The sequence below is a fragment of the Anneissia japonica genome, unplaced genomic scaffold (assembly GCF_011630105.1).
Source record: "Anneissia japonica isolate Jap-2015-1 unplaced genomic scaffold, ASM1163010v1 scaffold5330_len1712360_cov203, whole genome shotgun sequence".
Taxonomy (NCBI): Eukaryota; Metazoa; Echinodermata; class Crinoidea; order Comatulida; family Comatulidae; genus Anneissia; species Anneissia japonica.
The window spans coordinates 1,042,290-1,061,654 of record NW_022711894.1 but is presented as its reverse complement, the minus strand read 5'-3'; the positions used below and the strand labels follow the sequence as shown (position 1 = coordinate 1,061,654).

At 35.5% G+C, this 19,365-nt stretch overlaps 3 protein-coding genes across 4 annotated transcripts in view; 1 reads left to right on the top strand and 2 right to left on the bottom strand.

Annotated features, from left to right (window-relative positions):
- LOC117107646 (GDH/6PGL endoplasmic bifunctional protein-like) overlaps positions 1 to 1,017 on the bottom strand; it is a 6,845-nt gene extending 5,828 nt beyond the window's left edge. The window contains exons 1-2 of one of the 2 annotated variants that reach the window (XM_033249358.1): positions 842 to 1,017; positions 29 to 275 (exon numbers count right to left, since the gene is read on the bottom strand). In XM_033249358.1, coding sequence (XP_033105249.1) covers positions 29 to 197 — 169 coding nt within the window. In that variant the 5' untranslated portion in view covers positions 198 to 275; positions 842 to 1,017. The remainder of the gene's footprint in view (positions 1 to 28; positions 276 to 841) is intronic. The other variant, XM_033249357.1, reaches the window with a different exon arrangement.
- A 1,417-nt stretch (positions 1,018 to 2,434) lies between these two features.
- LOC117107652 lies at positions 2,435 to 12,349 on the bottom strand. The gene is made up of 10 exons (XM_033249365.1): positions 12,227 to 12,349; positions 11,423 to 11,645; positions 10,733 to 11,035; positions 9,835 to 9,964; positions 9,244 to 9,474; positions 8,533 to 8,670; positions 7,741 to 7,898; positions 7,076 to 7,210; positions 5,831 to 5,913; positions 2,435 to 5,087 (listed from the first exon to the last, which is right to left on the bottom strand). The coding sequence occupies exons 2-10, from the start codon at positions 11,634 to 11,636 to the stop codon at positions 4,932 to 4,934; spliced, it is 1,548 nt and encodes a 515-aa protein (XP_033105256.1). The 5' UTR covers positions 11,637 to 11,645; positions 12,227 to 12,349; the 3' UTR covers positions 2,435 to 4,931.
- A 3,119-nt stretch (positions 12,350 to 15,468) lies between these two features.
- Positions 15,469 to 17,594, top strand: LOC117107678 (neuropeptides B/W receptor type 2-like). Its single transcript, XM_033249402.1, has one exon. The coding sequence runs from the start codon at positions 15,510 to 15,512 to the stop codon at positions 16,446 to 16,448; it is 939 nt and encodes a 312-aa protein (XP_033105293.1). The 5' UTR covers positions 15,469 to 15,509; the 3' UTR covers positions 16,449 to 17,594.
- Positions 17,595 to 19,365: the final 1,771 nt, after the last annotated feature.

Below are 19,365 nucleotides of genomic sequence, written 5' to 3'. Positions count from 1 at the left end.
CACACACACAATATATTAACAAACTTACCAACAAATAAATTAAAAAAGCCTTGCCACAAATACCGCTGAGAAAGGTCTCCAGTAGCACCTGCGACCACAATGTTGGTAATTTTGGTGGTTGGAACTGGATGTTGAGCTGCTACCATGGTTGTTACCATAGCAATCACAGCGTAAGCTATGAGTTTGATAAAAATCATCTGGTTCTTTGATAGAAAGCAGTAAAACAGAAGTAGGCCTATTATATAACATCTGCTCAGTCACTTCCAAATACTGTACTGTGAATTGTGTTAAGGAATGAATTGTGTTAAGTGTCTGGGAAACAATGAAAAATCGTGTTGCACTAAGTTTTGGTCTAGTCTAGTTTTACTGTAGCAGGAAAAGAAAATAAAACTAAAAGGTTCCCGCAAGGAACTGTCAGTGTTACGTTAGAACGGTTGCACTGGCCACATAGCACAGGCTAGGCAATGAAAGTATAATATGGACTTCATCTGTTCGACATGGACTAGGCCTAGGCGCTACGTAGCCCGGTCCTTCTTCCCCACCTACTACCACCAGGAAGTTGTTTTATGCTCCTACCAACTCCACCCCCCCCCCCCCTCACCACCAATCTGCTTCCACCTCTCATAGACATAAATATTTAGCTTGATTTAAATAAGCCGAGGCCCTAGGTAAATTGTGCTAGGCTTGGTAGCAGCTTTCATAAGTCAGATCTGCAGGCGGTACCCACCACGCTTGGCCATTGGACTGCTCCAATACCAGCACAAAATCTGTGGGCCTAACTAGGATTCTAACAATTCTACTTAGGCCTAGGCCGATTATCCTAGATTCCTATAATACTAACATTTTTTTTGATATATGGTGAGTTTTTAAACATGACGAACTGCACATATGCCTTCTATACACACACACACACACACTCAATAAGATTGCATAATTGTTATAAAGTTCAAACACATGGCGAGTAAGTGCCGACTTCCTTCCAGTCCAGTTATCGAAGCACGATCGACATCAATCGCAGAGAGAGACTGCCCTAGATGGGATATTCCATCTTGTTTCAGGGGTGTAAAAATTCGGGTGGGGGAAGGGAAGCTGACCTACATTTTCCGTAATTAAAAAAATGGAAATAAAAAGAAAGTATTATTCAAATTTTAAATTTGAGAGTGCTATTTCCGTTTACTAAAAGAAGCAGGGATGGCGCCAGGTTACCCGATGGGGAGGGGGATGAGGAACGTAGATAGACGCAAAGTAGAATAAAAATGCTGCAGCTGTTCTACAGCATAGAACATGGGGTGGGTGGGATGGGACGCATGCAGCAACCACTTTCCCCACTACTTCAATCGTAACAGGTCCACTTTTTAAGACTGTCAAGACTGTATTAAATACAAAGTTGTTTATTGTAATTAATTAAAAATAAAGGGGAACTAAATTCACATAGGCCTATTAACCAGTAGTCTATCGTGAAATTCATTATTTCTCAGACCATTGGTGTAACCATAGAGAAAATAGAACATTCTATTTTCTCTATGGTGTAACGGCAAGCCATAAGGCCCTGGGGCGAGAAAGTTGTAGGAGCCCAGGCACTTCAGCAACGACTGTTTTAGGAATATTTGGTAATTCGTGAATTTCATCCTATTTCCCATTTCTTTTTTTGTAATATTCTCTTATGGTTCTGGTTCTGAGGGCTATATAGTCAAATTCACGATAGATTACTGGTTAAAATTTTAGCATTTCATTTTTATATCGAAGTTTGAGATGATTTTAATGTTTATTATATGCAAGGATGCAATATGAAGAACCGCTCTGATAGTGCTTTCACCCATGGTAACCCTCAGGGTACTGTATTCCCATTGTTATGTTTTTTTTGTATTGTTATCTAGGAATTAAATATAAAAAAATAAAAAAAATAAAAATATGCTACAGGTACATTTTTACAATTGCTGTTTTAGAAAGCAGTGTTTGATTCAAGGGCCTCCTCTGAACTTTTCAAAATGATAAAATAATTGAGAAAAAAAGAAAATTATTTTCAAAATTAGGGGCCTAAGTCTGAGAGTGATATTTTCAGCCATCTAAAAGTGACATAAACATATTATTATCATTATTATTATCACAAAGTCCAACATAAAAACTCGATAACACAAATACATTTTTTACATTTGGGAAATTTCCATTACGACAACAATATGCGACATTAGTTTTCATGGAAGAACAGGTTCAAACAAGACCTCATTAACATTACGGTATTTCTAATTTGAGCCCCTTTTAACTTGATTTCTGTTGGATCCGCCACATTCGAAATGAAAACAAGCAACCTGTGTTGGTAGATGTTACAGTTCACGTGCTATAATTTGAATGGTTTACGCGGACTCAAAGTGACCCATCTACATGCCTTTATTTGTTAACAATCTGTTCAATAAAAACACCAACACCAACAGTATTATTATAGAAGTCCTTCAACTTTATTTCCATAGCTGAAAATTTACAAACCTTCAACATCAATACCACTGCTCAATACAGTATTGTGAATTTATGTACATAAAACATAGCCAGAAAGCTACAATAATTCAAACAAATTCATTAGGCTTTTAACAGATTATTATAGGTAAAATATGCCAAAAAGTATTTTTACATACCACTACACTTTGGATCAGCTTTGCTGATCATTGTTTGGTAAATAATACAGATGATAGTTCATATTGCCATCAAAGGGCAGACATACTGGTGTTACAATCACTTCTTCAGGGGCCCCAAGTAAAGAAGGTAGCTAGGTATAAACCAACAGACTCCTCCGGTAACATCAAATTCACTCACAAACATAACCTGATCATCACAACAGATGCAGCACTAGCAATTCCATGACTAGGGCCCCCGAGGAGAGGTCAAAGGGGGAGGGGGTCCAAGTTCACACCGGCTCCATTGTTGTTTGGGCAAATTTTAAAAAGATACCTCTAAATGCCTGGAAATGACACACCCAGTAAAAATGCTTTTTAAAAAGCAGTCTTCCCCCACAAAATAATTGGCTTCTCCGCTGACGGGTCCATGGTTCCCCAAGGGGATTCTGTTATCCCTGGACACAGGACCTACAACTGCATCACCACATGAATACAGAAACATCATTATTACTATGTTTAAAGAAAAAATCAACAAACTATACAAGTGGTTAACTGTATATGGATTCAAATGCAGACCCCTATGAAATCTAGGGCCTCAGAGACGATCTCAATCAATCAATCAATCAATCAACGTGACATTCTTGTAAGCCAAAGGAAGACTGGGGCGGATTTAGAGGGGGGAGGGCCAGGCCGGCAGCAGCCCTCATTTTGGAAAGTTAAAAATAAAAAGGAAAAAGAAAGAAAGAAAATTAAATAATTGATCTCCCAAAACACCTCAGAAGTTATTATCGGGCGTCTAAAAGACAAACATTTTGTGGGGGAATGCATCCCCGGACCCCTAAGATAGTGTTGTCTCACTCTCAGCCCCCACTTTCAGACAACTCTGGATCTGCCCCTGGAAGAACATCATTGGATGGCATCACTTAGTGACAATATGAAAAAGCTTCATCTAAACTAGTTCATTCACCTGAAGCTGTTTGAAAATGTAGTGGTTTGTAAAAATACATTTGGCTTACTTAAATTTTTACCTAATATCAGTACTATACAGATAAAAATTACAATTTTCATAAGTGCAGTAAAACATGTTAATTATCAATTAGGGAAATATCTTATATTTCCCTTACATTTGGAACTTGAAAGTGTAACATTGCTATTGCATTGTACTAACAAACAAGTTATATCCTTATTGTCATTATCAATATATTTTCAAACCTTCTTGTCAATATCAATAATTTTATTCAGTTTAATAAAGTTGAGCATAGAAAAAATGGGGCAATTTACATAAAACATTTGAAAGACTGAGCAAATGGCTAAAAGATAATAGAAGTGATGAGTAATGTATCAAACTGTTAAAATACTGAAAATTTGAAATGTTTAACTCGCAATAATTTTCCCCAAAATCACGAGCCATAATTTCGGACAATGCGCATAAAGCTGGGCACTCACTGCTGTCATACCACCATCATACAACCAAACTCTACTGCCTGTGAGCCTTAGACGAAGCAACGCTGTCTGCTGTCGGTTGCACTTTGAACTGATCGTCATTAAAACGATCCGTAGCGCGCACACTGTGCCTCGGCGTTCTTTATAGAATCGTGTCGGTCGACGACATTGGCCGCATTCAGCGTTCTTTATAGAATCGTGTCGGCCGACGACATTGGCTGCATTCAGTTCCTGGCTTAAGAGCTGAAGAGTGGACTTTTTTCCATCAAGAAAATTGCTGGAAGGCAAACCTCTTGACTGCCAAGCAACACTGTTCATTATAAAACTGAAGCAGCACCAAATAAGAATACAGTTGGCAAAATCAATTCATACACCTACAGTACCTAGTACTCATTTAACAAGTTTACTGCCTTTTACAAAGATTTACAAAATTATGAAAACACAGGAAAAAACAAGCTTAATGTGGCGGCTTGAATTGTGACTATATTGCTAGTGCATTAGCACTTTTATACTGTGCATAAACACAAAAACAATGGTTAAATCAGAAACAAAAATAAATAGGAGAGTTAACTAATGATGACAATGATATAAATATAGGAGCATTATTGATAAACAACAAATATGTGTAAAGGCTGATTTACAGTGTTACAGCAACAACATTTTGTAGGATTTCATTTTTAATTGCTGCAAAACCCTTCCTCAAATTTTCAGAGCAAGTACCATTTTCATTTTCTCCTAGATAAAACATTAACTCACTTTCATCACATGTTGGATTCATGCTCAATCTCTGATCGCAAAATAATGCTTTCTGATCATGCATACACAGTAGTGTTTCCGCCGAGTGTCTAGTTCAAATTCTTTGGCTCCACTGTGACATCTTCAACTCTTTCCATTGTCTTGTTCTAGTTCCTTTACTGTTTTCATACATACTAACAGTTTATTCTTAATCTTGTTAACTCTTTCTAACCGTTCACTTGCATTTTGGTTTAGTTTATTGATTTTCTTTTGTACTTCCGTGTTTCTACTCTGCAATTTCTGCAAAAAAAAAGAAGAAAAATTGAAGATAATGTTGATTTAGCAAAATAGAATTTTAGAAATGAAATGCATTATGGAGCACTTTATCTGCATTGCTTCTCCACTAAGGACTAAGGACGGCTAACTGGTTTGGTCACATGCTACTGCACTGATTACGGCTCCAACTATAGAAGCTATAGCTTTAGGTAAAGGACCAAGTATATGCCAAAGAATAAACTAAATCAGAAAAAAGTGGCAATTCATTCACTGACTAAACACACAAGATGCTCTCATTATGAGGCTTAGGGTGTAGAGTTGTTATTAGCTAGTTTTCGCCGCACGACGTTAACCATAACTTTAACGTTAGTACCCAACATGCAGCGCGATAGCCCGCCCCTTTTGTAAACAAATCAAAATATGCATGCGCAAACCCGTAACTAACGTACATCGAGTGCGTAAAATCCTGAAATTAACGTACTCCACAACGCAAGATGAATAAATTATGACGTCATCTGTTAATGTTAAGGTTTACGCCATGCGGCGAAAACTGTCTATTAGTTTTTATATTTAAAAAAATTCCTGTTATCGTGACCCAAGGGCTGGAAGGCAAGTAAATTAACAACCAAGCTCCAATCCTTCTGAAGTATGTTGGTCAATTACTCAGGGTTAATAATGTACTGCACACTTGAACATAACAATATGGAATGTCTGCAAATTTAAGCATTATTATTAGTCAAAAGAACAAAATAAATGTGTGTACTTACTTCAACTTGGCTCAATAATGCCACAATCTTTTCATCGGAAGATTTTGTCTCTGCAAGTAACTGCTTCAGCTCAGTTTGTTCAACTAGACAGCAAAACAAAATAAATTGGTTTAACATTAATCAAAATATATACTCTAGGCTAGATTCTGCAAAGAAAAATAAAGGTTAACTTAAAGGATATACCAAAATGCTGCTGATGGCAAAAATGACAATACAGTAGAACCCCTCATTTACGTACGGAGCAGGCACAGAGGCGTTTGTAAAATCATTCGTACGTAAAATCGGGGTTGTGTGAAATTCCTATGTATTTACACTACCAATATGCTAGCCTGGGCTGGGCTAGGCTAGGCCTGGACTGACATTTTGTGGGATTGGAGCCAAAACTCCAACTTGCTCTCAAAAGAAATTCAAAATAAAGATCATAATAATGTACAGTGCTATGCATACTGTACTTGTTAATGTGTATACAAACTTCATTCTCTCTTTCTCAGGCAATAATATATACTGTAACTTATCCTCTAGCTTACGGATAAACACAACCCGCGGGCGCTGCAACAGGGCGAGTAACGCAACGTTTTTCACTCGAAGAGCGCTGATTGGCTGTAGACTCTTGGACTTTTGTTTTTTTGTATACAATACGATTGTTCAACACCTACATTAACATTTATGTAATGAATAATAAAGTTAAAAAGAAAATGTGGGTGTCAGTGTCTTATTTTATGGGGGAAATAATGAAATGGTAGATTAACGTTAGTTAGATTTGATAAATAAAATCCATTCATAATTAGGGGGTTCATTAAATTACGATATAAAGGTGGTGTATTCAGAGATGAATAAATCATGCGCCTATCGATATGCCGACAACTTATGCATTGGACGGAGTTTTCTCACGGCTGCAGACATGAAGTATGATCACCGTGTTGAATGTCGGTGTATTCAAAGCGCACTATCTGCATTTTGTATTGTAGTAGAGATCGCTGATAGTGTACAGTAAACCGTCTAAGACCGAGTGAGTAAACCCCAGCACGCGCCTAACGATTGATTCTTTATACGCCGTGTGTTTTGTACATGAAATAGGAACTTTAATTATGACAACAATGACATGATTTTACGTTTGTAAAATTGGGAATTCGTAAAATCAGGGTTTGTAAATGAGGGGTTCTACCGTACTTTGCCAGTTTCTGGGGATTCTAAACAATTTAGCAAAGACTATCTAAAATTCTTGAATAGTTATTTATAGCTTACCCAGTCTTATTGTTTCCTCTTGGTTAATAATGGCCTGAAATTGTTGCTTATCATGTTCTAACTTGTCAATAATTTCCTTTTTAAATCCTGGGCTAATTTTCAGATACTCAAAGAAACCGCTTGATTCTGATGTTGCTATAAGAAAAAACAAAAACAAATCAAAAATCAAAGAATACAGTTTTTTTAACAATGGACTGGGTCTTTGACTAGAAATTATCTTTTGTGATTGGCACATATTTAAATTTTCACCTAGTTATATTTCTGTTATTTATGAGCGGACCATTGCAATTGTATTTCTATGTAAAACAATGATTTTTTTTACAAATGACAATATACTGAATACTGAGTGAGTCTATGTTCAACATGTGCTCTATATGATGATATTGGTTGTGCCTGGTATGTAGCACATTTAACTCATTAGTGATAATTGTCTATCCCTTTTTCTGTTTGTGTTCAGAGCCGACTCCATTTTGACTGAAGTCTAACTGGTTATAGTTTTCATACATACATTTTGTACTTTTAATTCACTGATGGAAGCAAACCTTATCAACTGGTTTTTGTGCTTAACTGGCCATCGTCCAGATGCTTTTCTCTACATGATTTTAGACAAGTAAATGAATAGTGATAAATCTCATCATTATTAATGATCATTCTGTTACACTTACATACATCAGGACTGTACATTGCATCATTAGTGTAGCTGCTACTCTCTGTGCCACTTGTGGCATCTTCCTCCTGCTTTTCTTCTTCCTCAAATTCACACTTGATACAGGGTTCAACATCGTTGACTGAAGGGCCCTCAGGAAAGCTACTCCTTGCTTCTCTTCAGATTAAAAACATTATTAAAATAAATAAGAATAAAAAAAATATTCAATAATTTTGCTGTAACATGTTGGTGATAAAATTGGCCTGGGACCAATGGGTCGTGGTTGACTGCCTGCCACTTGGACTAAAAAGGTTGCGGAACAAGGCAATAAAACATTATTACAAATACAAATTTTTATAGCACTGCAGATTCCCCTCATGAATTATAAACACCAGTTATTGTTAAGTTGCATTAGGATGCAAATGAATAATTAATGTGTTTGTGAAAATGGAAACCAGCATTCGTTGATTCGATCAAGTAGTTCTATTTTTAGACACTGATGTTAAACTTGTTAGTTCTTTATGAATGTATTTATAATATATGCCAGTCTTGGGCATTATGTGGAGGTGGTTTGGCACAGTGGGAATGGTTTTGTTTCCCAATCCCTCGCTGTGCATTTCACTTGTGTCCTTGGGCAAGGCACTATATCTGCATTGCTTCTATCCACCCAGGAGTATTATTATTATTATTATTATTTATAACTCTTATGTCTGTTCATTTAAGTATTGTATTCAGGAAGTGAACAAGCTAAGACAATCTGTCATTTTTTGAAGATAAAGTTGAGCTGGTAACAGGTATGGGTTAAACTTACTCCAATGGAGTGGGTCCAGTTATGTGTGCCTGCAAGACATCAAATGTGACCCGGCGATGTGGAGAGCTTTTCCTTCCTCGTTTTGTTGCAGCAGGATGTACAGTGCTTGGTGATGCAACATCTTCAGTACTGTTCAGCCTGTGGACAATTCAATATGCAATCATGTGGAATATTTAAGTTTATGTTTAGATACTGGCTCATTAAACATGATATTTTTCAGTTTAAGCATTTAAAGAAAGATAACAATATCCATACAAATGTTTCCAGATAAATACAGTAAAAAGATTATGAAACTCAGGTCCACTACCTGAGATAAGTAGGAATGTCTGTATATGTATCTATTATCAACTGTGTATCATCTATTATCATGTTATGTATCTATTATCAACTGTGTATCATCTATTATCATGTTATGTATCTATTATCAACTGTGTATCATCTATTATCATGTTATGTATCTATTATCAACTCTGTATCATCTATTATCATGTCTGTATATGTATCTATTATCAACTCTGTATCATCTATTATCATGTCTGTATATGTATCTATTATCAACTCTGTATCATCTATTATCATATGTCTGTACAGTATATGTATCTATTATCAACTCTGTATCATCTATTATCATGTCTTTATCATCTATTATCATGTCTGTATCATCTGTTATCATGTCTGTTTTATCTTATCATAACTCAAATAATAGCTCACCTCTTTCTTGGCGAACTGACTGCAACAGCCATACTTTTTGATTTTATAGTCTCTGAGGACTGGCAAGTTGGTGCAGTCAATTGCAAACGTGGAGAGCTCCGTACAAGGCTTGTGTCACCTTTACTGGCCAATCCTGGCCACCGAAGACCACTCACTAACGTCAGATGCTGAACATAGTCTTCTGATTTGTTATTTCTTGCAATATCCATTGCAGTCTGGCCCCACTTATTTCTTTAAAAAAAATAAAACATATATGTATATAGCAGATTCACAACAATTTAAGGAAATAGACTAGCTCAGTGGTTAAAATTTGTATATTCTCCACTTGTACTCTAAATGAACATAAAGAAAGGTATTGAACTGATGAAGATTAAGTATTACTGTATGTGAATATTATTATATTACAGTCTAGTTGAAAAGATTTATTCTTTTATATTACACATAAAAAGGCAAGTACAGTACATTTGATTACAAATTAAGGAAGTAAAAGATTCATTTAGCTTTTGGGCTAGATAGCCTACAGTCATGTCAGTTCTGTGTGAAAAAACAGATGTCAACTCGTATTTATAACTAAATAAAGAGATATTAAACCTTATTTGTAGATTTGCTTTTGCATTCACCATTCTCCTGATCGAAGGCAGAATACCGAGTTGTTTGACCATTAAGTGCACCACAGTGTTACCATCATGGTCCTGTGCGTCAGTCACTGCTGCCCGTTTTTCTATACAGAGAAATACAATAATATTCTTATTATGAAAAATTATATCTTCAATTTTATCTATTTATATGCCGCATACATAGATTCTATGCATCCGAATGGTTAAGAAGCGGGCAATATAAAATACAGTACTATTACTATGGGATAATAGTTTTTTGTCCTGCCGCACGATGTTCAACCTCTAGGCCGCGTTGCTATTAATTTATGTCACACAAAAGTGAAGGAGATGTGACCTCTACCATGCTGACAGAGATTAGCCCTTTGATCGCCTAGGCCTAGGAAGTAAGCTTGGGCCTACTTGCTGTGAACTATTTTTATTATTTTTTTAAGTCTCCTAGAATCTGTGTATGAGGTACATAAAACAAATATTGACTGCTCTAGATTCAGGGAACAGTAAAATCCAGCCCCTCAGTGATGTGGAGACCATAGCCTATCTTCCCTGGGGCCTTTGTATAATATTTATTAGGCAAGGAACTGATAAACAATATAAGTTCCATAACTGAAAAACGAATGCAAGTTCCTTATTAGGATTTGGAATACTTTGGTGTCAAATGCACTTCTAACCCACAGAAATTTGAAGACTTTTATCCAGTGGGGATCTCCAGTAGAGCGGTATACTGTACACTGGGTTATAAAAAAAAACCTTTGACTCAAGATCTCTTGACTACATAACAGTCACTCCCTATGCATTATAATTGCTATGCCCCAGTGTCATAGTATTTCCTTGCGTATAAATATTATTAACATATGAAATATACCTAAACACAATACCTGGAGGTAGGTTTACAATTGCATCAGTACAACAGATCATCCAAAGAGAAAAGTAATCCACCGATATCTCTTTCTTAATTAACATATGGGCAAGCTGAAGCATCGGCGTTTCTCGCTTCACATTACGAAGTGATAAGTTATCGCTCAACAAATCAACCACAGAGTCTAGGCCTCGTACTGTTAGCTTAGTGACACGTGTTCGTAGGCTGATAATGGCTCTATGAATAGCAGTGTCACCAGCTTCAGTCTGTAGGTTTGGGTCAAAACCTTCCCTAACCAACCACTTGACCATCGAAAATTTACCTAAAAAGATACCAAATTAAGGAATTGGTTAAAATTAATGATACTATTAGTATAAAGTGAAGATATAACTTAGCATTTGTAAAAAAGAAAATTTGCCAAGGAAGGAATTAACCTGATGATCAAGGACAACCTTGTTTTCAAAAGAAAAACTGATGTTTTTTTAACACTGAATTGCATACAAAAGAACTTATAAATAAATGTAATTTTAAATATTTTTTCTTTACAAATAAAATTGATGATCATTGTGCGAAAGATATAAAACAATATTTAAAAAAGAATTAGTTTTTTTACAAATAAAAATGACTATTTTCCAAAAATTAAATTAATATAATAAGAACTAATAATACAAAATTATCTAAACGATTATGTAAAAAAATGTTGACAAACCTAAAGCACAAGCCCAGTGAAGAAGAGGGTACTGAAAGTCTTTGCAGGGATCTGGTACATTGTCCGACATTTTCCATCCACTTGTTTTATAACTCTGGATGCACAGCGACAGCTCCGTCATATTCTGCCGGTGTGTATTCAGCACACTGATCAATAGAGGGCAATGCTCTATGTTGCAGTTTTCAGCACAAAATGGTAAATGAACCGAAGTCATTGTGTCAACCTGTAATGAAGTTAAGTACTGTACAACATATAATTACACATATATTTTATTGACATACATAATTCCAATCCAAACACATCCCAAAAAATAGGCCTAGAGGCCAAATTCAAATTATAACAAAAAAAAATTTTTTTAATCTATTATGCAATCCAGTCTAAGTCGGGATCACTCTAGGCAAGGCCTAGCCAGGGCCTATACTCTATGTATGTAGATTACAATACAACAAGCCAGTCTCAACAATTGACGATTTTAAAACTAAAACTGTTGTATTTTTGTATCTTACTGACTAAACACTACAAGTACGGCTAAAGAAAAGCCAGGTAGGTAGACTTTTAGAGACAGGCATACGTTGGTCATATTATAGTTAAGCCTAAGATAACCAGTTAGGCCTAGCCAGCCTACCTAGCTAGGTCTAGGCCTACCCACCCTTGCTATCCTGGCTGGTCCTCTCACACTAGGCTAGACTTAGTAAGGAAACATAGCGCCTACGCTAGACTTCAGGCCCCTATTAGCAAAAGAACTTGAATACTTTGATATAATTAAATTTAATATAGACAAGCAACCCTAACAAACATACATACCTTTGCAATGATGACAGAATACAAAGTAGGCCAACTAACACCAACCTCGAACAAAATTTATCCCTTTTTTTTGTAGATTGTGTGGACGTCCAAACGGCGCCTTATCTCGAACTCAAAGTGAAATTCTCATTGGAGGCGCTGTTTGATCCCAGCCAGTGGGACACTTTCTGAGTGTGACGTGCACAAGTCAAACCAATAATTTAACCCCTATAAAGAGGACATTTATTTTTTTATTGTATCAAAACAACTAGTACAGTAGTAACAAAATAAGAAGAAATCATCTAAATATATTTTGACACCTTTTGAGTAATAAATTTAACATCAAACCAGATTTTTTCCCTCTCAATCTTTAGAATGGGCATTTGTATTATATTATAATAATTTCATGTGTTGCTGTAGGCCTACTTCGATAAACAATCTTGTAAATTTCACCATTAACAATGGGGATTTATTGTATTTTTATATGGGAATACAGCCTGCACCCTGATTTCTAATTCATTACTCTATTCGTAGTATTATATCTTGTGCATCCAATAAAGCTCGATATTTCAATCTGTTGATTTCATATCATAAACGAATTATTCATTTTGCATTTCAAATTATTGTTATCAATTATAATGGCAACTGTAAGTCATTCTAAGGTCAATTGAAATAACATTTATAAAGAATGCCTATGTCATTTTTTGAGTCCCGAAGTGTCCCCTTATAATAAGGGGTTTTACTATCCCTACAAACTTTATGGTTTTTTAGTAAAAATTGTACGTATCGGAATAATTATAACCGATACACAGTATTTTATTTCATATACTGTATACATATATTTAATATATACATGTATACACACACATAGGCTATATATATATTTTAATTTATATAGGCCTAGGCCTATACATTTTTTCCATTCAAACAATCGTCCAACAGGAACGCTTTGTTCCCACTTAAAGGCGAAAATTGCAAAAACAAAAAAAAAACATCAAAAATATAGTATCACAAGTTTTAAAAATAAAAACAACGTTTTAAAAAATCTATTATTATTATTGTCATAATTAATATATATATATATATAAAATAAAAGCTCGATATATATAATAAAGCTCGATATATATATAAATTAAAATTATAGGCCTACTCAGAATATTTACAAATTACACTCAGAACACACACTAACGTGAAATATGATTACATTTAAATCAGGGAACAGTGAAATTACACTGTCCCCTGGTTTAAACATTATACATATTTAAAGAATTAGAAATAATATCCACTTCAGGACATTTTGCAACAAAGCCCTGTGGCTTTCTGAGATCGGGGGCACTTTTTTGGATCCCGGTCGCTAATTCCATTGTGGGATTTTAAATGTGCTTGTTTCTTAATCATGTTTGTTATTGTATTCTAAATGTTTTTTAACATTACTCTATCAATTCCTATAGCAAAATTATTATAGAGTGCTTGAATAATACGGTACCAAGCGCCCTGAATTTTCATAACTTATGGTGAAGAATAATTAAAATCAATATCCTCTTAATCTGCTAAAATAATAGAAATCACTTGAAACATTATCCATTATGGGTTATGAATTATTTTAAGAAACGTATTTTCCATTTCCATTCATAAGCCGAAATATGGGCCAAAAATAAATTCAAACAGGTACGTGTCTACTTTGTCAGGGACGAAACAATGTGACCTATCACTTAGCATACTAGCAGAAAAATCGGGAGAAGTCTTTATTTTGTTATTTTTGTTAGTCATGTATGCAGCCAGTCAGACAAAAATTAATAAAGTGCTTGAAAATGAAAATCAATAAACCTTAAGGCGCACTATATACAGCATCAATTTCCTTGTTACAGGACTTCACTGCCATACAGAGGAGTTATACCTCTGATGGCTGGAGCAGCAAAAATCAAGAAGTGTGGTACTGATGGAGTAATATGCAAGACTGCTTCAAGAGGTAGTCGGTTCCATATGGCCAGTGCTCTTGGATAAAAGTCAAACTTGATTTGTAGTTGGTACATTGAGATTTAGGCCTATGTATTTCAGTGGACGTTTGTTAGATAAAATATATGTAGCTCCCTGGATGCATGACGGTGGAGAGGTGTTGGATTAAATGAATTATAAACATTATGGTTGCTTGCTGGATTAAGTAGTATCCCAGTTAAGTTGTTGAACTAAAGAGGAAACTAGCTCTACTGAAGACAGATAGCGTGTCACTATCAATATTATTTTATTGTACTAGCTTGGCTAAAATGTTGAATTTCGAATTTCATATTTGAACAATGTCATATACTAGCAATTTCAAAATTTACAGCACTTATTTTGAAAAGAAGCCCTCCTCTTTAGTTTGCAAAGGTACCGTACCGTAATCTGTAAAAGGAGCCCATCTGGAAAGAGGTCCATCTAGAAAAAGAACGCCATCCAGGGTCCTGAAAAGTAAACCCCAGGGCTTCTATTGGAGGTTGTATGGCATATTTAATGTTATCTTGTGGTTTATCGATACTTTTTATCCTACAATTATTTTATCTTGCTTGTTTAGCTTTAAACTACGATTCTTATCTGGTTTGTTGTTTAAAATTATCTATGATTTTGTTCAAATTTCGTAAAATAAAGTATATGTATACTTTTTAAAAAATCAACCACTTACTGTATCTCAATAATTTATCGAATCTATAGTACAATAATGGCCGAATGCATTTCTGAAGGACAATTTTTAGTCCATCCAATTTAACTTTAAAACTAATATCAAATAATGCATTTATGGTTGCAATTAGGAATAATCGGTTGACATATAATGATAGGTATGCATCTATTTATTACTGTGTTTATTTATACAATTTCAAATTTTTATAAATCAGATAAATATCGGCGTTGTCCATTGTAATGGCCGAATGCATTTCTGAAGGACAATTTTTAGTCCATCCAATTTAACTTTAAAACTAATATCAAATAATGCATTTATGGTTGCAATTAGGAATAATCGGTTGACATATAATGATAGATATGCATCTATCCATTACTGTGTTTATTTATACAATTTCAAAACAAATACTGACTCAGTTTAAAGAACAAGCGTAATTGCCACTTGCGACAAGGTTATGACAACCGATATTTTTACTTAACGATTGGACCGCTCTCTCTAAATAAATTATCTCGTGAACGTTTTAGTTTTTTTGATTGAATTCTTATAAAAGGAGAAGTCACTATAGCAGACTGGCATTTTCTCTCAGCTGTGTTTAGAATCTGGTAATTGTAAACTACTAGAAGACCTATTTTACCCAAGTCTATCATTATGGACACAACAAAAGTTATCTACAGTACCGTCGGTGCGGTCGGGTGTTCAACAAATGGTTTTGCGATATTTATTCTACTTCACTTGCAGAATAGGTTTAGTACAACAAATCTTCTGATTTTAAATCAGTGTATTATCGATTTGTTGTCATCTTTGATGGCACTTTGTCTTTTTCTAGATGCTGACGTAATGACCCGACTCCCGGAATCAAATGCTGCAGCAGAATTCGTTTGCAAGTTCTGGTCAAGCAAGTACATTTTCTGGTCATGTACATATTCCTCAACGGCTAATCTTGTGGTACTTACTTTTGATCGTTACTTTGCCGTAATGTTTGCCGTAAAATACAACATAATTAAGGAAAAGATCTGGATAAAAGTATTGCTTTTGGTGATTCCATGGACATGTGGTTTCGCTTTCCTCGGCTTCTGGTCAGCGATACACACCGTAAGTGATGGAGTGTGTATACAGATTTGGCCAAGTGTTGAGTATCAGAAGGCGTTTGGTTTAATGACTGGGGTTTACATCCTTGTTATTCCTGTCAGTGTAATGTTGATTGTTTACTTAACAATTTTACGTGCTCTTCGAAATCGAGTTGGAGATGGTTCGTCTGCAGTGTCTGCGAGCAGTGCGGCTAGAAGAATGAACATCATTAAGACAATGGTAATAGTTAGTGTGACATATGTGATCTGCTGGACACCAAACCAAATCGCTTTTGTCAACTTTACATTGGGTGGAGGTCTCGATATCAACGAACCAGTTTATTACACCGTAGTAGCCATGTCTCTGTGCAACATCTGTATAAATCCCATAATATACACGTTTAAATATAATGACTTTAAAGTGGGAGTGCGAAAGACTCTGCCGTGTCTTAAGTCTATATTCACTCCACAAGAACATAATCCAATAGGAACCACGCCACTCGGCCCATCAAACAGTTAGTTAATGATGTTTTTTTCAGTTCGTAATTCGAAGTTATCGTAACATACGTAAAGACTTTATTGATTGTTACGCAGTGAATGTCGTAATGTGCTTTTTAATACTTTATTGATACAATCATTATTTTATAAATTAGATAAATATCGGCGTTGTCCATTGTATCTCTAAGTTTGGGAACCATCCATCATCCCTAAATTTCATAATTAAACATATGATCGGGACATTTTGGGATGTTATCCTTGAATACAAACACGTATCTAAATAATTTGAGTCCGGTATTAAATACGGACACTGGTTGTGGAGATACCGAAATGTAAATTCTACAAATTATAAGTCTATACTCTACAATTACTCACAATTGCAACTAATAGACCAATATGTTGCCGTGATATAAAATGGTTGCTGTGTGGTTCTTACGGGTGATGGTTTTGGTTCTGGTTCTGGTTGGTGAAGCCGACTTCCTAAGGACTCCAAAAATGTAAGAGTATAACAGGAGGGGTAGAAATAATGTCGAATGGTAGGAAAGGTCCACCATCTGAGTTTAAGACGTGCATCGTCAGTCATTGGACCTGATAAGTAGGAAAGTACCAATCACACGAGCATCGTCTTTGAGAAAAAGAACCACATTTAGTAGTAGAGTATCGTGAGAGTAAGCGAACTAACATTACACCTCCAAGAAAGGAGACGAGACAATTAGGATGTTAAAGCAATACACGTTAAAAAAAATAAATTAAGGAAAAATTTAAATCCTGCGAAAGATTGTGTATTCGATACTATCTACAGTGTTATCTGGATCCACGCAAATATGATTTTCTAGACCATTGACGAGTGGTAAAACGGTCCTGGCACTAAATTTAACTTAGCTTCTTTAAAGCACTACCACCTAAATACGGTATCTACACAAATAGGGTATCTGAAATGGCTTCAATGTGGTGAAAAATTTCCAAAAAACAAGATACAGACCGCGATGGTGGTCACCCACACTATGGAACGTTTCTCCGTTATAACAGTATCGATAAATAATATATGAATATAGGAAACGAGGAAACGAGTTTGCCGAAGAGTCATCACATACCGTTTCGCCATTATTCTTGAACAGACTTTCTTGCATTCGATATCATGGATTTTGTATCGTTCGTCACGAAAACCTATTGGGCCTTTGTTCGGTTGTGGGTTTTTAGGATAATACAACATAGATGTCCTTAAACTTTGAAAAAAATTTAAAAATTAAAATGTCGCACATCACATAATCGATAAATAATATATGAATATAGGAAACGAGGAAACGAGTTTGCCGAAGAGTCATCACATACCGTTTCGCCATTATTCTTGAACAGACTTTCTTGCATTCGATATCATGGATTTTGTATCGTTCGTCACGAAAACCTATTGGGCCTTTGTTCGGTTGTGGGTTTTTAGGATAATACAACATAGATGTCCTTAAACTCTGAAAAAAATTTAAAAATTAAAATGTCGCACATCACATAATAATTAATTGACTGACCGACCAACCAGACGACCCTTCACAAACCAGCAACCACGTATACACCAAACCACACGACACCTACTTTTATAAATCCACCACAACCTTCTTCACAAAACCGCCAAAACCCATCTACTCACAGCGCCGGGGAAAGATCGGCCCACAAAATTTCATTAAAAACGACGGGACGAGGTGCTCGAGTGGCAGATCGTTTTAACTTTGCGTAGAAGTCATAAGAATTGACTGAATGCAGTGTAGTGTAACGACTATCAGCTCTCACTGGCTAAACCGGGGGCCCGGAGCCTCAAGGGGCCCCCAGCACATTTGAATATTCTTCGCGACCCCTGGCACTCAGCGCCAGGGCCCCTGCCCAGGGGCGTCCGACCCCTTCGTTACGCCTCTGACTGAATCGTAAGAAATTCTGACGTTACGTTACTTAATTACTTAGGAAACTAAACTCAAACTGCGGCTGGTCGTCGGACGACGTCAGACAACACAACGCGCAACGTACCGGTATCGTGTTTTAATGACTATCCCTTCAGACAGCGGCTACATACAAATCAGCAGATGGCGTCACATGAATTGATCGGCCAACGTCGTACGACACTGTGGGTGCCCATCTTTATAATTTAAATTGAACTGAATATTTATATATATATATATATATATATATATATATGTATATATATACATATATATATATGTATATATATATATATAATGCAAAAGCAATGAAAAAACGGTGTACAATCATTGAAAGTTGACTTGCGGAACACAAATTTATTAAGCTATAACAAAATCAAACGGATATTTCGATAGCTCCTGATATCTTCATCAACGTTAAAGTGTGAAAACTTGGGAGATCTTACATATACATAAATAATAATAAACCAATCAGAATCAAGTTATCAATACAATTAGTTGATTGGACCACAAAATATAAGTTCAGTGACAAGTTAATGGGCGAATTAATTACTGTACAATTAAACCAGATAAGGTGTCGGCAAAATGATTATGCAAGCGATAGTTTATTGGCGGTGCCATTGAACCAGCTTAATGCTAAGATTATATTATTTAAACTCATACATATACATTATATTTCTGCTATTTATTTTCTATTCCACAATTGTTTTAATTATATAGGACCTTATTAACCTTACTATGTTTTATTTCCTGTTATTGTTTACTGTAGTTAAATAAGTCTTATATATATACATATATATATAAAACATGCGAGTCACGTACGAAATTAAATGACAGAGGTTGACGTGTAACAGAACATAAAATATATATTATTTAATAGAAAAACGAATATTTCGTCCTGTCCTCATGACTTCTTCAGCGTTAATGAAACGCTGAAGAAGTCATGAGGAACTTATTTGGAACATATGTGCAGCTCATCATTATTTTGATGTCTACTCTCTCTCTCTATATATA

What these genes read in the sequence shown, in the direction of transcription:
- LOC117107652 (XM_033249365.1), bottom strand. Translation starts at nt 11,636, where the DNA reads ATGACTTCGGTTCATTTACCATTTTGTGCTGAAAACTGCAACATAGAG. An exon ending in AATTGTAAACCTACCTCCAG is followed by an intron (nt 9,965 to 10,732) that starts GTATTGTGTTTA and finishes TTCTCTGTATAG; the next exon opens with AAAAACGGGCAGCAGTGACT. An exon ending in CATTATTGAGCCAAGTTGAA is followed by an intron (nt 5,088 to 5,830) that starts GTAAGTACACAC and finishes TTTTTTTTGCAG; the next exon opens with AAATTGCAGAGTAGAAACAC.
- LOC117107678 (XM_033249402.1), top strand. Translation starts at nt 15,510, where the DNA reads ATGGACACAACAAAAGTTATCTACAGTACCGTCGGTGCGGTCGGGTGT.